General features: G+C 35.9%; 1 protein-coding gene across 13 annotated transcripts in view; it reads right to left on the bottom strand.

The window, feature by feature from the left end:
* Positions 1 to 14,583, bottom strand: part of KCNIP4 (potassium voltage-gated channel interacting protein 4) — a 430,537-nt gene that overhangs the window by 40,852 nt on the left and 375,102 nt on the right. For 8 of the 13 annotated variants that reach the window (XM_051619893.1, XM_051619887.1, XM_051619894.1 and 5 more), the window contains one exon: positions 1,163 to 1,287. In XM_051619893.1, the coding sequence (XP_051475853.1) occupies positions 1,163 to 1,287 (125 nt within the window). Of the gene's footprint in view, positions 1 to 1,162; positions 1,288 to 6,692; positions 6,795 to 14,583 lie in introns of all 13 variants that reach the window. The other 5 variants (XM_051619882.1, XM_051619883.1, XM_051619886.1 and 2 more) reach the window with 1 other exon arrangement.

Below are 14,583 nucleotides of genomic sequence, written 5' to 3'. Positions count from 1 at the left end.
CTTCTTCAGGTACAAGATATTGAGAATATTCTCTTTGATTCCATAGCTGAACTTCATTTAGCTTTTGCACTATCATACTTCATTACACAATTTCATTTGAGGAGTAAATTGAAAGGGCAAGAAGTAGGCCCTTTTGTAAGGGTTAAAGTGATAAATGCAACTAAATTTATCTTTACCTTCAGCTCAGCAGAAGACTTCACACTTGTACAGTTGCAGTATTCTCAACTAACTAAGGGAGTAACATTACACAGTAATTATTTGCAAGCAATAGCTATGATTATTTTTTTTCTTTTAATATGAAGTGGTTTTTGTCCAATGTAAATTGCACGTAATACCCCACAGGAGTGTTAATTACGTGAAATACAGTAGAATAAAACTGAGGAAAAAACATGTTTGTTTGTTTTTTTTAAAGAAAACAGCTTTTAAAATATAAAGTATTGATAAAACCAAGAGTAGCTCTTCTGGTATACAACCAGATTTTAATACTACTTACTAAAATCTCTGTGTCTTATTTCTCTACTGTACTAACCATGGGTGCCTCAAATGCCAACACCAAGCCCAGCACAAGACAGCAAGTACACATTGGAAAAGGAGACAGACTGCACTCAACTAAAAACTTTGAGCCTGCCAATAGAGCACATAAATCACAAAAAATTGTGACTGCTGACTCCTGATAAAGGGATCTAATAAGTTTATAGATTTATAGAGCTAGGAAGGACTGAAGAAGTCATCTGCTGGTGTTCACCTAACAAAAAATTCCTCCAGTGCAATTTAAGCCAATTGGTTCTTGTGATAGCTACTGGGAACACAAAAGTAAAAATCTTTTCCCTTACTGAACAAACTATTCAGGACTCACATTTTCTCCCATTATTACATCTTCAGACAAAAAAAAAACCACCTCAACAAAATTGTAAATCTGTCCTTTAACAAAATCTTCCTATATTAAAGTAAAATTATTATCTTCTGGATACTTTAAAATTTGTCTGCATCTTTGGTAATTAAATAGCCCAGCTGTTGCAGAGCGATCGTTTCCTCACCTGACCAGGCATACAGTATTTACCAACCAAATTCCATGAGCTCCACTGCCAGTCATTCTTACACTGCAGAGATTGCAGTAGCCTACCCTGTAAACAGATGGTAAATTCAAAAAGGAAGTGCTTACGTTTTTGAAACCTCTATATAGGATCTGAAGTTCCTTCTTTGTGAATTTACTCTGTGCTTCCAGCAGTTCAAGAGCTTCAGGTCTATGTCGTACTGTGGCCATTTCCATTTCATCTTCTACAGTGTCTGCAGAATACAAGAGACAGCGAAGGAAAGCTCAACAAGAAATACAAGATGTAGAATTATCTAACCTTTGCAGAAAAAAAAAGGTAGTTAAGTGGCATTCTCTTAAAGAACAGCTTTTGCAGCTTTAAAGGCAAATGATGTGTTTATTTTAAACTCACAGGGCAAGAGCATTTTTCTGCTTCTGTGGCTGCAGGGAATAGCAATGATGACCCAGCAGTCTGGATATTACCACATCAGGACAAATAGAAATAAACTGGAAAGCCCAAGTACCTTCAGTATGACTTTTCTGTTTCTATGACTCTGACCACAGAAAACAATTTTATAAAAAATGTAGTGGCTACAGAAAATTTTCTTTTGGTTAGTTAATAGATGTGAATTCACTGTATCATACTGGGATTTTCAGTGTTCTCCTTTTAATGTGAAGGTATGCTTTTGTGAAGTTGTGCTTTGGAAAGTGTGTGAGATGATGTTGCACACTCAACAGCAGACCTGACTCTGAATGTGGTATAACAAACCCTTCAGGGCAAGACAATTATTCATGGTGAGCAGCTTAAGTGGGGAACATGATGATTTTAGTGACCTCACCATTAGGTGAATAAGAATATGGATATGCACATTCAAGGCTTACAGCTGATGCAGCCTAAATGCAGCCCTAAAAAAGGAGAATTAGCAATGTGGTTTGTTTTTTTTTTTCCAGGTAGAGTTTTAAATGTGAAAGTTTGAAAAAAATAGCTAAAGAAACTATACATAGCCATATATCTGATCAGACCTAAGAATGTGTGCACCCATTTTTAAGTACGCTTAGTATTACACATAGCTTATGTAGTACTCCAGACCAATTTAATCAAATCATTGCCTTATTCTGGTTTAAGAGTTATACCAACTACAGAAATGCACCTTGAGAGAACATGCTAATTGTCACTTGTACAATGTTGAAGTTCTGTATTTTAATTAATCAGTTTTCTTAAAATAAATTTTCATTCAGTTTTATTTTCATGAGAGCAAAATATTAGGACACTCCATTTAAAAAAGCATTATTCTTGTATCTTCATATATTTTTGTTCTGTTACAATGCAGCAATAGTAACTTCCAGCTGCTTGGAAGAAGTCTGGCATCAGAAGATATAGTTCTGCTGAACAAAAAATTATCAACCTTTAAATAGATATAATCATAATATATAAACTACTAGAATAAATCTTCACAAAATTGTAGGGCCTTGTCTTTTCAACCGAGATGTTGCTGTTAGCAGTCATCTCAGGAAGATTACCTCAGTGTCTACCACACTCTTATCTCAGAATGTCCACTGTATCGACTTATGGACAAACTATATTATGTATCTCTTCCAATTTTCCTTATAGATTATCTCATATTACTCATAGATCACTACCATAGTTGTGAAAACTTCCAATCTAAATGCTACTGACACACCTCCAACTTGGCATTGACCTTCTGATCTTTGATAATGGTTTTAAAGAACTAGCATCTGAACTCCTAAGATAAGAACATTTCAGCTCTCTTCTTTTAAAAAGACACACTGAGGTGCAAAGAGAAAGTCTTGAGAATCCTGCCTATATAAATGAAATAGGAATAAAGTGGTTCCAGAGTTAAATCTTACTAATCTATGGAAGGTGTAGCCTTGAGTCTCATTTTAATCCTGCGTAAGAATGTGCAGGGTTTGTTTTGTTTTTACACAGTTTCTAAAACTTTTCTATTATGTTTTAAGGGATTAATCTTTATATTCTTTATATAGTCACTAAAGCTTCTATGACAATGCCATGCAGCCATTTTCTTTTTGTCAACTGTGTTACACTAGGTGCTTATACTAAATTGGCAAAAGAATCAACCTGAGAATAAATATTGTTGAAAAGTCAATTGTGGTTTTATATGCCAAGAGTTATACGGGCTATAAAAGGGCTATTGTTTAAACAGAAAGGGACTTAACTGGAAATGAGCTCTCTAAGCATTTATTTTTGGAACACCTGGCTGCCTAGAGAGACATTCACAAGCTTTTCTAGAAGCTAAATGAATACAGATAAAAAACGTGAGGCTAGAGACAAAAGCCAGACAATGCGATGCTGAGCACAATCTTTGGAACGTCCTTAGTAATGAAGTTTTTATTGTGTTTTAATGACTTGATGAGAATGTAGAAGACTGCAGGATGGTGATAGTGTTGTCTTTCTCTTAATGAAGAGGTTCAGTACAACACTTTTTTCACAATCCATTTCTGTAGTATGTTATAGATATAAATAGTAAAAAATTAAGATCACCGTAAACTTCCTAAATGTGCCAAAAATGCTTATTAAAATACTATAACATTCATGAGCTGCTTACAGGTTTTAATTTTTTTCTTCTTATTTATGGCTATGGCTTTAAAATATACAGCGAAAATGTGTTAAAATATATCTATTTCTAAACATTAATGATTTATATGTCATTCATTAAAAACTAGTTTCTTCAGCCTAAGAAAGTTGAGAGCTTTTTTCTTTCATTAAAAGCAAACATGTGAACTGAAAAACAGAAACAAGTTCATATTTAACTTATTAATGCCTATAAGTATCAAGAGTGTGGACGCAAGGAGGATGGAACCAGACTTTTTGCAGTAGTTCCCACTGGCAGGACAAGGGGTAAAGGGCACAAGCTGGAACACAGGAAGTTCCATTTAAATATAAGAAAAAACTTCTTTATTATGGAGGTGACAAAACACTGGAACAGGTTGCCCAGGGAGGTTGTGGAGTCCCCTTCTCTGGAGATATTCAGGACCTGCCTGGATGCAGCTCTGAGTAATGTGCTTTAGGGGATCCTGCCTTAGCAGGCGAGTTGGACTAGATGATCTCTAGAGGTCACTTCCAACTCTGACAATTCTGTGATATTCACTCTGCTGTGTTAAAGAAAATATTCTTACTGATGTCATTAACGAATAGCTTTCTTCTACCTAAATACTAAAGACAGGTTTTAATGTATTTGCCACATGAGCTATACTTTAAACCTTTCATTGTTGATTAAAGAACAAAATGGTAAAAGCAATGCAAAAAGCAGACACACACTTCAAATAACGGCAGCTGAAGAAGCAGGTCCAAAGGCAGGGCTCAGTTCATATCTGTAAAAATTGTGCACATGTATTTGCCTGCACAAACTCCAAATTATAGCTCCACTATCTATTTAATTACTGCATGAACACACATTTCTGAAACCATTCTTGAGCATAGTTCTAACTCTAGCACATTAATTTAGCTAAGGAAGAAAGGATTTAAGTTTAAACTTGGTAAGCTAAAGCACACAAAGAAGAAAAGGCATTCTGTGACATGTCTTATTCATTGGGAATGCTGAAATAAGATTTTATTTATTCAGGTAACCTTTATCTACACATATTGGTGGAAGTTAGGTACAGGAGTGCAATTCAGGCTATGTATATTTCAAAAAAATTACTTGCTTTAAAAATATTCCCCTTAAAATTTCTAAGGATTTCACATGATGTGGTTGTTACTGTACATAGTGCTAACTTTGTTCCTAGCATATTATGGTGTCGCTTCTTTAATGCTAGCAGAAATCAAATGGCACATTTTGTCAAAATGGGATAATAACAATGTGTATCTCCAATGACATTCTTATTTCATACAATATTTTCATTTAATATAACATTCTTACTTAATATAGCACTTCAGTATTAACAAAAGTACAAAGAAAAATGCTGAATGCATCTTTTATTGCTATTTAGTTCTCAGATATGAAACATTTAATCTAAGTTTTATTTTGACTTCTGTTTTATAAAACACTTCTAGAAAAAAAAAAAGTGCATTTGCAAGATATAAATATTTTTGTGTCAAATATGCAGACAAAAAGCTTGCACAGATATGTGCAAGGAATAAGGATGTGCTGCTCTTCAACAAACTTTAAACAAAGAGATCATACCTTCTGTTTTAAGTCCTTTTTCTACTCTATGTCCCATCATTTGAAGTTTTGAAGGTCAGGTTAGGTGGTGTTAGAATAGATTATTTTAAAGATCTCTTCCTACTCAAGTCATTCTGTGATTCTATGATTCCTTTTATAGTCTCAGGGAATATTACTCAGGCTAGGTAGCTGAAACCAGCTCCTATGTAATGATTACTATCAGGTGTGACAATAATTGACCTTCTTAAGCTATCCTGTTTTCAAGTAAAACACATCAGCTGAAGCCACCATGAAAAACAATCACTTTGCATCCACATCTTTAGTCCTTTTCATGCTTGACATCTCAAATACTTAGAAGGGAAAGCAAGTACCTCAGTCTTCTTTACAGACACGCATATGAAAGATAGTGAAGTGGGATAGCAAAAAGAAAACCTGTCATTATCCATGAATTCTAGGCACTTAATTGGAACCTGTGTTTATAGCCAAGTTGTCTTAGGTTGTCCTGTATTCACTGGACATAGGGAACTGTTCTTGGGGGCATTTTTTTACCTTATATTGATCTATATGCTTTAACAGTATACAGGCTGCACAGGGACCACTCAGTTTCTAATTTTAGGTGCCCAGACTTTCGCCTAGAATTAAGCCAAATTAATATAGACTGAATTAGGCCCACAGGGATATTTTAAAATGAGTTATAGTAGCTGATTTATATAGGAAGACATTAGTGTTATTTCTATAATTAATCTCTTAATTAATCTGTTATTACTATAATTAATCTAAGTGTAGGAATATATCTGTGTATGGATCCCCTCTCCCTTTTTCCCCCTTCTCTTTTCACCCCCTCTTTTCCCCCCCTCCTCTTTTCATCCCCTCTTTTCCCCCCCTCCTCTTTTCACCCATTCTCTTTTCCCCCCTACTTTTATGTCAGCTGCCCTGGAGAGATTTTTTTTCCTCACAGCATATCCAGCCATTAATGGTAGAGACAGCGTGCTATTTCATTATTTCCCCATTCACAGACTTTTCTTCAATTTCATTATTATTTTTCTCTCAGATACAAACTTGAAGTCCTGTTCCCTAAATCATTCGATGTTATATAGTCAAAACCTGCAGGATCAACCCTTTTGTCCCAGACCAGTATTGCTGATACTATCCTGTGAAGGGGAGAGCAAGCACACACAGACAGATGTACACAAAAATATACCACATTTCAAATACATTGAGAGCAGGTATTTAATCTGACCAGTGAATCAATTTTCAGCCTGCTTGCAGAGCACAAGTGCCAACCCAGCAGCTCTCTACATGGCAGACCCTGGCACTGTTATTGTGCCACCCTGCTCTGCATGGGCAAATCTCTTACCGGCCCACTAATCTGTTCATCACTTGATTTTAAACCTCAACAGAGCACACAATTACTTCAGCAGATATATTGTGTCTCAAATGAGCAGTTAATGAAAGTATAACTTTTGAAGCATGCAAACCTAAAAAAAAAATAAAATCAAATGAAAAATAAAACTTGCTTTGAGTAACAGGAGATGTCGTTTTGGCAGCCGAGCAGGGCAAGAGCTTCATAAGTCGCTCTTTAATGCTGCGTTTGGTACTGTTCTGAGCGTAGAGGAAACCTAAAAAATACATTATCAGGACTGTTAACATAGGCTTGAGAACAATTTCTATACATGCTGCAGAGTTCACCACTATAGCAGAATCCTGACTGGGAAAAGGCCAAGGAGATGGCAGCCATCCTGAATTGCAAAGGGCAACTAGAATTTCTGAACAGGACAACAAAATTGTTTTGTCATTGTAGCTTTCCAATAAAGGGGTGTGGCATTTTTGGGTTTTTTTCTGTATGAGTTCATCTCTTGTAAGGTTGTTATAACCCACTTATGTTCTTATAACCCACTTAAAAACATCTATCAGAGAAGTATCAGATTATGTATTTGAAACAACACAGGATAAGGGTGTCTGTACATTTTTAAATAGTTTAAAGTTTATTTGATTTTGAAGTTTAATATTAAAAATAGAACCAAAACTAAATAAAATCTCAAAGGTACCTTTTGTTGTCCTTTTTGACAGTCTTCTAGTTCCAGGACTGAGTTTTCCCTTACAATTAATTCAGCAAATGTGAAAACCAACCTGGTACTTTTGCCTTTTCTGAGTATTAAAATATCAACCATGATGTGTAGCCAGACTCCCTTTTCTTTAATATTTGGCATTCTATATACATATAGAAATAAGTATTATTTATATTTTCATCTTTAAATAATGATGTGGCTGAATGGTTAATGTTCATGTGCCATAAAGCAGGTGAACAGTATTACTTTTATTTACCATGAAGGAAATCATCAGAGTAACTGCCTGTGAGTCTAATTAACAATTTAACACAAAATGGGTGATATAAGCAAGCATCTCCTGGATGAATATTTGCTACAAATGACAGACTTAACATCTATATAACAGCTGAGGAAATGATTTACGTTCCTGAGAAAGGCACAGCTCAGTTTGGACATTATGCAACTCCTGCACTCTCCATCTCAACTGCATGCACTCAAACACAAATGCTGCTCTGAGATGGCTCTTGTTATGACAGCAAGAAAGCAAAACAGTTGAGGCAAGAAATGAAAGACACAACTGACAGCTGCTGTATTAGCAGCACAGTCATCAGTATAATCCCTGCTACTGCATTTGTGCTGAATACTGGCAGGGATACGACGTAGAGCAATTTCCTCTCCGTCACCAAACCAGGCAGAATGGGAACCTCCCATCTGTAGCACTAAGTGGAGCTTGAGAAAGTGTGTACTTGCATTTGGGAACAGAAAGAGAAGGTGAGGAAGCTTTAAGGAGATTACATTTTGTAAATGAAAGAAAAAATATTTCTCAGTTTATATATGAGTAAAACATTGAAGGAAATTAAATAAAAGAAATGGGGAAAACCAGAAAAGATGAACCACAGTCTTAAAAAATCAACCATTACCAGGCAAATTCTGCCTTTGCAAGAAGTTCAGCTCTGGTGAATGGATGAAACAATCCAGTTTCAGCACAAGGTCAGATGGACCTAAATGACCATCTCTGCAAATGTAAAAACCCTTTAACACAAATAATAAGATTTCTTATCTGTAGCACTTAACCACCAGCTCAATTCAGAAACACTGTGCAGATAAATGCATAAAATAAAAGACAATCTGTGACCTGACAGGTATTTCAAACTTCATATTTTTAGTTTGAGTACAAAAACTACCCTTTAAACAGATACTTTGTGCTCTCAGGTGGCAGTGTTTGCAGCATAACACTATACTTTTATGCCTGTACTATAGATATCTGAACAAAAACGACATTTGTTTATCCCAAATATTATTTTCTTTATTAGGAATTCTTTCAGCATAGACATGCTCTAGAAATATCTACTTTATTTTGAGCTAGCATTTGCAAAGGTTTATTGTCCATGTATTACTTAGGTAATTACATAGGTCCTCCACCTTTGACATAGGTTGAGGACCTATGTAATTACTGAAGATGTATGCAGTGCTTTGCAAAAAGGGATGCATTATTTTCAAAGGGTTTGAAGCTCAAAGCCTTGAGTAAATAAGCAGTTTTGCTACTTCTATGCTCACACAAAAGCTCATGAAATTCAGTGCAAGCAATATGGGCTTTGCAGTGGCATGATCAAGGTCAAAAATAAAATTAAATACATAAGAGAAAGCAATATCAGAGGAGTAATTTGGGAGGACAGTATAATTTTTGTACTCTCTTCTGGCAGCTAATTTAAAGTGTTGACAGTAAGATCAGGGCAGAGGTGAAGGAATTGTTATATCTTCTCACAGTACAAGGAAGCAACATGGAAGATTTTTGCTCCCAGTGGCAGCAGTCAGATTATTCTGCATCTGTCGCAGCCCGCAGTCATGACCTCCTGATCAGTACTGGAGCTTTCAATGTGATTTTTGAGAGTAAAAAGGACGACTTAATACATAGAAAACTTGTAGCACACTGGGCCTATGCCGGGTCAGTGTTTAATATATGTGGAAACACTAGAAATGTTAAGTAAGAAGAAATATTGTAAGAATTTCCGTGAATTCTGTAGCTATTTGCTCAGTTTGAAACAGGTTGAAGAAAAAGCTGTGGCTATTAAGAAGTTAATTAATCTAAGGGATTAAAATTTATTGTATAATAAGATATTCTTGTTGTATTACCACTCTCCAAAATGGCTGTTCATGAAAAAATGAAGAATAGCATAGTTGTAATTCTTAGCCTGCAAACAGATATTCTGAAGAAGCTGTATTTTCTCAACTCCTCCTGATATTTTTTTAATAATTGGTTGACCAGAGATTTTGTAGGTGTTATTCCTCACCCAATCAGCCACAAATTCCTCTAAGTTAAGTCTGAAGGTTCTTCAAATTCAGGTTAGTTAATGGGTGCTGCTTGCTCTTGGGTTTAATAATTTGTTCCTCTCCAATGCAAATTAAACTGTGAGACACACTTTTCCCCAGAATTCACTATGGGAGTGTCCTAGAACTCATCTCGGTATGGCACCACCCGGAATTGTGGGCAATCATCCCAAGAGGTGCTCAGGCTTCACAAAACATTCCGTAACTGGAGCATGGCTTATGTATTCTCATATCTAAATACTGCTGTGCTGATACATGTGCTGCATACAGGTACCGAGCATACCAGGCATGCTTTAGGAGTGACTGCTATTCAACATGCTTTATATTTGAAGTTGCAACTGATAAATGCATCAATGGCTTAAACCTCTGATTTACAGATATTTAAACTACAAAACTGTAAAACCACAATGTTATTAATAAAAGTTCAATATGGACAGTACCATGCATACACATGCTCAGTACAACTGTTTTCTGAACTGGTACTTCAAATAATCCTATTTGGCCAAAAGCATCCAGCTTGTTGTTATGTGTGTGACTTAGTCACTCCAAGATCACAATGTTGACCAGTTGATGCAGATCTGACACTGATAGTTAACAATAATACACAAAGAAGAATAATGTTTCCTCCCACCAAATAAAAATATTAATTTTAATATTATGTCTGTCCCAACAGACTTTAAAAGATAAGGAAAATTGATGCATTAGAATATAAAATTATTATTTATAAATTATAAGTGATTTACAAATGACCACATATTCCTAATAATATATGTCTATTCCTATATTATAAGAACTTTTATATATTTACTTATTTCAGATGTATGATCCCTGCTTCTGAAAGACAGCAGACGTTATGTAGTGCCCTGTTGTTACAGTGACAGGTGAGACTACTCCAGAAGACAAAATCATGCCAAGGGATTTTTGCATGTTTTCAGGGCTAAATATATCTCTCTTTTTAAGTGTGATTAATTTCTTTTCAAATTCTCTGTAATCAGCATGAAAGTGAGGGTAGGTAGGCTACTTTTTAGCCAATAAATCAGAACTGTGCTGTGGCTGCCCTTGCACCAGAAGCCTATCCCACCTTTCTTGCCAGTATCAACTGCCCTCTGTTCAAAGAAACACTCTCCTGCCTTGCCTTCCAGCTCATTGTTGTCTTTTTGTAGTGGTATTTGGGTGTCAACATAGGAGGCACTGACATCCCAGTGCTTAAAAGACCTATTGGGACAGGTAATCACCCTATTTAATAGGAAGTTCAAAAACTAGAAACAATCATCCCTACAAATTCTTCCTTCGCTGTTAATGAAAGAGAAAAGTAATGCGAAAAGCTTTTACTCAGCAGCATTTACAACCCAATGCTTTGGCAGTACAGCTAAGTTCCTGTGCTGGAATTTGGATTTTGTTCACCCACAGGATTTGAAGTCTTCCCAGGAAAACAGAAAAGTGACTATGTTGTATTAATTATGGATGTGATCTTCTTGGAAGTGGGTTAGTATAAGACCTGAAAGCCAAGCTTCATAGGTCACATTCCTAAATCTAAAATTTTGGTAGGATGTGACATAGATTCTGAAAGTAAATTAAAAAAAAAAAATAATTAAAAAAAAAATTACGTGTTTTCTTGGCATAATGGTTTAAGCTCAATTTTGGCTGTATGATCTAATTTCTCCCAGGGCCTTAAGGGCTGGCAGCCCCACAAAACTTTTAATGGTTCAGCACAGATGGAGAGGCAAGGGAGATAAAATGAAGTGCAGATTTCATATTCATAGTTCAGAACTTGTGGAAGAGAGCCAAATCAGAGTATGTGTTTCTCCTGTGTAGTGACTCTGGGAATCAAATAAAACTATGTACAACATAAATATTTATAAGTCTCAGCCTCAGTTCTTTGGAAACACCTGCTGAGGAACTGTGTGAGTTGTCAGTAGGCCACTCAACAGATCATGAACTTGTTTTGCCAAACCAGAAAAACACTGTTGTCAAGCTCACTATTCTGTACACATGTAATTTTAGTGATTCTTCCTCTACTGCCCCTAACTTTCTGTTTTATGTTGCAAAATATACCTGTCAGCTTCATAGACAACTAAAGCCCTATAAATCACATCAGATTTGCTACAAGGAGAAGCCATGAAGGTTATGAGCTGAAGAAATGGATGCTAGCGTTTTAGGGACTACCTTGAAACAGTCGTTCAAGAGTCAGATTGCTTTCCTTTGCTTTAAATTCCCTTGTACATACTGTTTTAAATCAGCCTCCCAATGGCAGGTGCACATCAGGAGGTGGTAGTCACACTTCTCTACCAGTAAATTAGAGGTCAGAGTCAGTTGGGAAGTCTGGAGGCCAATAGTACTTGGACCTGGATTGAAAATTAAGGACAAAGAACAAGTGATCCTGTCCAAGACAGTAACTACAGTTAGGTATTTGTGGAGTGGGTAAACGGAAAAGGAAAATGAAGAGAGGAAAAAGCTAATACCACAGGAAAGAAGAAATAGAGAACTGTCAAAGTATACAAAATACAAAACAGAGAGATTGTCCTTACAGTCTTTATTACATTCCTCAAATAATGGCTTTATTTTTCAGACCATACCTTCCATGACATGTATAAAGCTCTTACACCTGAAAAACTGCTTATGTCGTGAACAGTTTCTATGCAAATGTTTAATACAAACATTATCAAAAACTGTTATAAACATCTCAAGGAGTGTAAACATGAAAATTGCAATGAGTTTGTTCAGTGCAAAGCTTGAAAATGTAGTACTTTTTCAATGCCACTTTGTTAATTTAGTATCTCTTAATATACTCTCACACACATTCCTAAAGCATGTGTAAAATTAAGTTGGTCTCCTAAAACAGGAAACATATTTATACCAGATGACTTCCTTCTTTTGGAAAAATCTCACTTGAAATGAACTATGTGGCAATAAGAGAGAATGCTCAATGAACCAAATTTGTTTGATTGCTACTATCAACCATGCAGCTTCTTTCATTTTTTCTCCTTTTGTTGTGTATGAGAAGAGTATAAAAGTTTTTAACTAACTGTAATATATACAAACGGTCACACAAGTTACACCAACAGAAATTAAGTTATCCTTTGGGGATCTAGGAAGGAAACAGATTAGGAAGAAGAGGCTTTTGAGTTAGAGAAGAGACCAGTTGAAAGGAAAGCAATATTTGAAGAAGAGTGTAGTGGATGGTCAAGAGAAATTAAGAAAGAAAAAGAGACCAAAACCACCAAAAGAACAAAACAAAAACCAAATCTGTCTAGTACAACAGTTTCAAGTCAGGCTTTTTTACTATCCTGAGCCATAAAATAGTTGTATGCTATTCTTAATGAGATTCCTAATTTAGTATTACTCAAAGAGGTTTTAGAATTGAAATAAAAATGCTGAATCAACTTAACACCAAACAGCTTCTGCATATGAACAGTCAGTTCCAACCAGGAGACTAAAAACCAGAGATACACAGTGCCTGTGCTGCTGAATATGAAAGCAGAGAGGAAAAAATACTGTGTAAAAAGACTGGAGAGAGCAGCTGAAGACAAGATTTGCTTATTAAAAGTGAGTGACAGATAAAAATCAAATAGGTGATAGAAGATGAGCTAGAATGAAAAAACAAGAGTTCAGTAGAGAAAGGAAAGAGATAAAAAGTAAAAACATTAAGTAGGAGGTAAGGATTAGAATGAAAAAGTAATTAGGTAGATATTTAAAACGTTGAGAGACCTTTCAAATATTGATTACCTCAATTTTTAGCTTCTTATCTAAACTGTGTTTATGGTGTGTGTAAACACATACAACACTGGACTCAAATATGCTTACATTTGCCAAAGGGCTGGAATCAGAGCAGGGGAGCAGGTGCCTCTGTGCCACCCACTGGAGCGGATAAGGATTCCAGCCCCAGCTACTGGACTGGGAGCGGTGTGTGTCCTGAAAACAGCACCTGGGACATCCAGTGTGAGTGAAGCGTGGAGTGCTGGTGACTGGAGTGGGACCACAGGTCACAGTCCATGCGTTTTGTGCTGGCTGCTGGGAGACAACTGCCTATGTTTCCCCTTAACAAGTATGTCTGTACTTTCTAGAGAAAAGTTTTTTCATACTCATTAGGAGAGTTAGAGAATACCAGAAAGATACTTCCAATGAATAATTTGTGGAACAGACCTTCATAGTGTTCACACTGTTATCCAGTGATTTTGAGTGGAAATAATTCATCTGCAGTGCTCTAGGCTGTTACTGTAATGTGTTTTTTAAATGCTCTATATGAATTTAGTTCTTAGGAAAGATGTCTCACTGAAAGCTCAGAGAATTTTCACAAAATGGTGAAATTGAAACCAGTGCACACTTTTCCATTCTGCTCAACTAGCCCCAGGTGAGTCAGCTCTGACCTAGATCATTGAGGAGTAGGTCACTTCCAAGCCTGCTGTCAAAGTCAAAAGTAAATTTTCCACAGAGTTCAGAAGGATTTGTCTGGAGCTTAAGTTTTATATTCCATACTCAGAATGGCAATATTTTCCTGCAAATTTTGGTGGTTTGCATAAAGGTAATTTTGATTTGGAGTGACAGTGTCATTATACCTCCTTTGTACAGAAGGCATCAAGACCTTCTTAAACACTGATAATTTTCTGTCATTAAGCCAGTTGTGAGGTAAAGTACTCTATTTTCCACTGAATATCTGTATCCCCTTCCATGAAACAACCAGTTTTGAACAAGACAGGCACAACAGAGTAATGAAGAATACACTTTTCTCTTTTGCAAAGAGATTTAAAGAAACCAAAAATAGTGCCATTAATTAAAAATACTACAAAGAAGAAATAGGAGTATCAGTCCTTCCTGTTGGTCAGCTACCATTAAAACCAAGCATAACATGATATTTATATTTCTTTGGTACCAAGTTATTATAAATTACTTAGTGTAATTAGCTACAATGCAGCTTTCCTACTAACAAAGTAGTAAGAGCAGTAATTTATTTTAAAAGTGTTCTTGTTTCCTTAAGAATGATGCAGCTACTATTGTAGATTTTAGAACTGAGTGTACAGTTACAGCTTGAAAA

The sequence above is a fragment of the Apus apus genome, chromosome 4 (assembly GCF_020740795.1).
Source record: "Apus apus isolate bApuApu2 chromosome 4, bApuApu2.pri.cur, whole genome shotgun sequence".
NCBI classification, from domain to species: Eukaryota; Metazoa; Chordata; class Aves; order Apodiformes; family Apodidae; genus Apus; species Apus apus.
The sequence above is the reverse complement of the archived record's forward strand: the minus strand, read 5'-3'. Positions and strand labels throughout refer to the sequence as shown.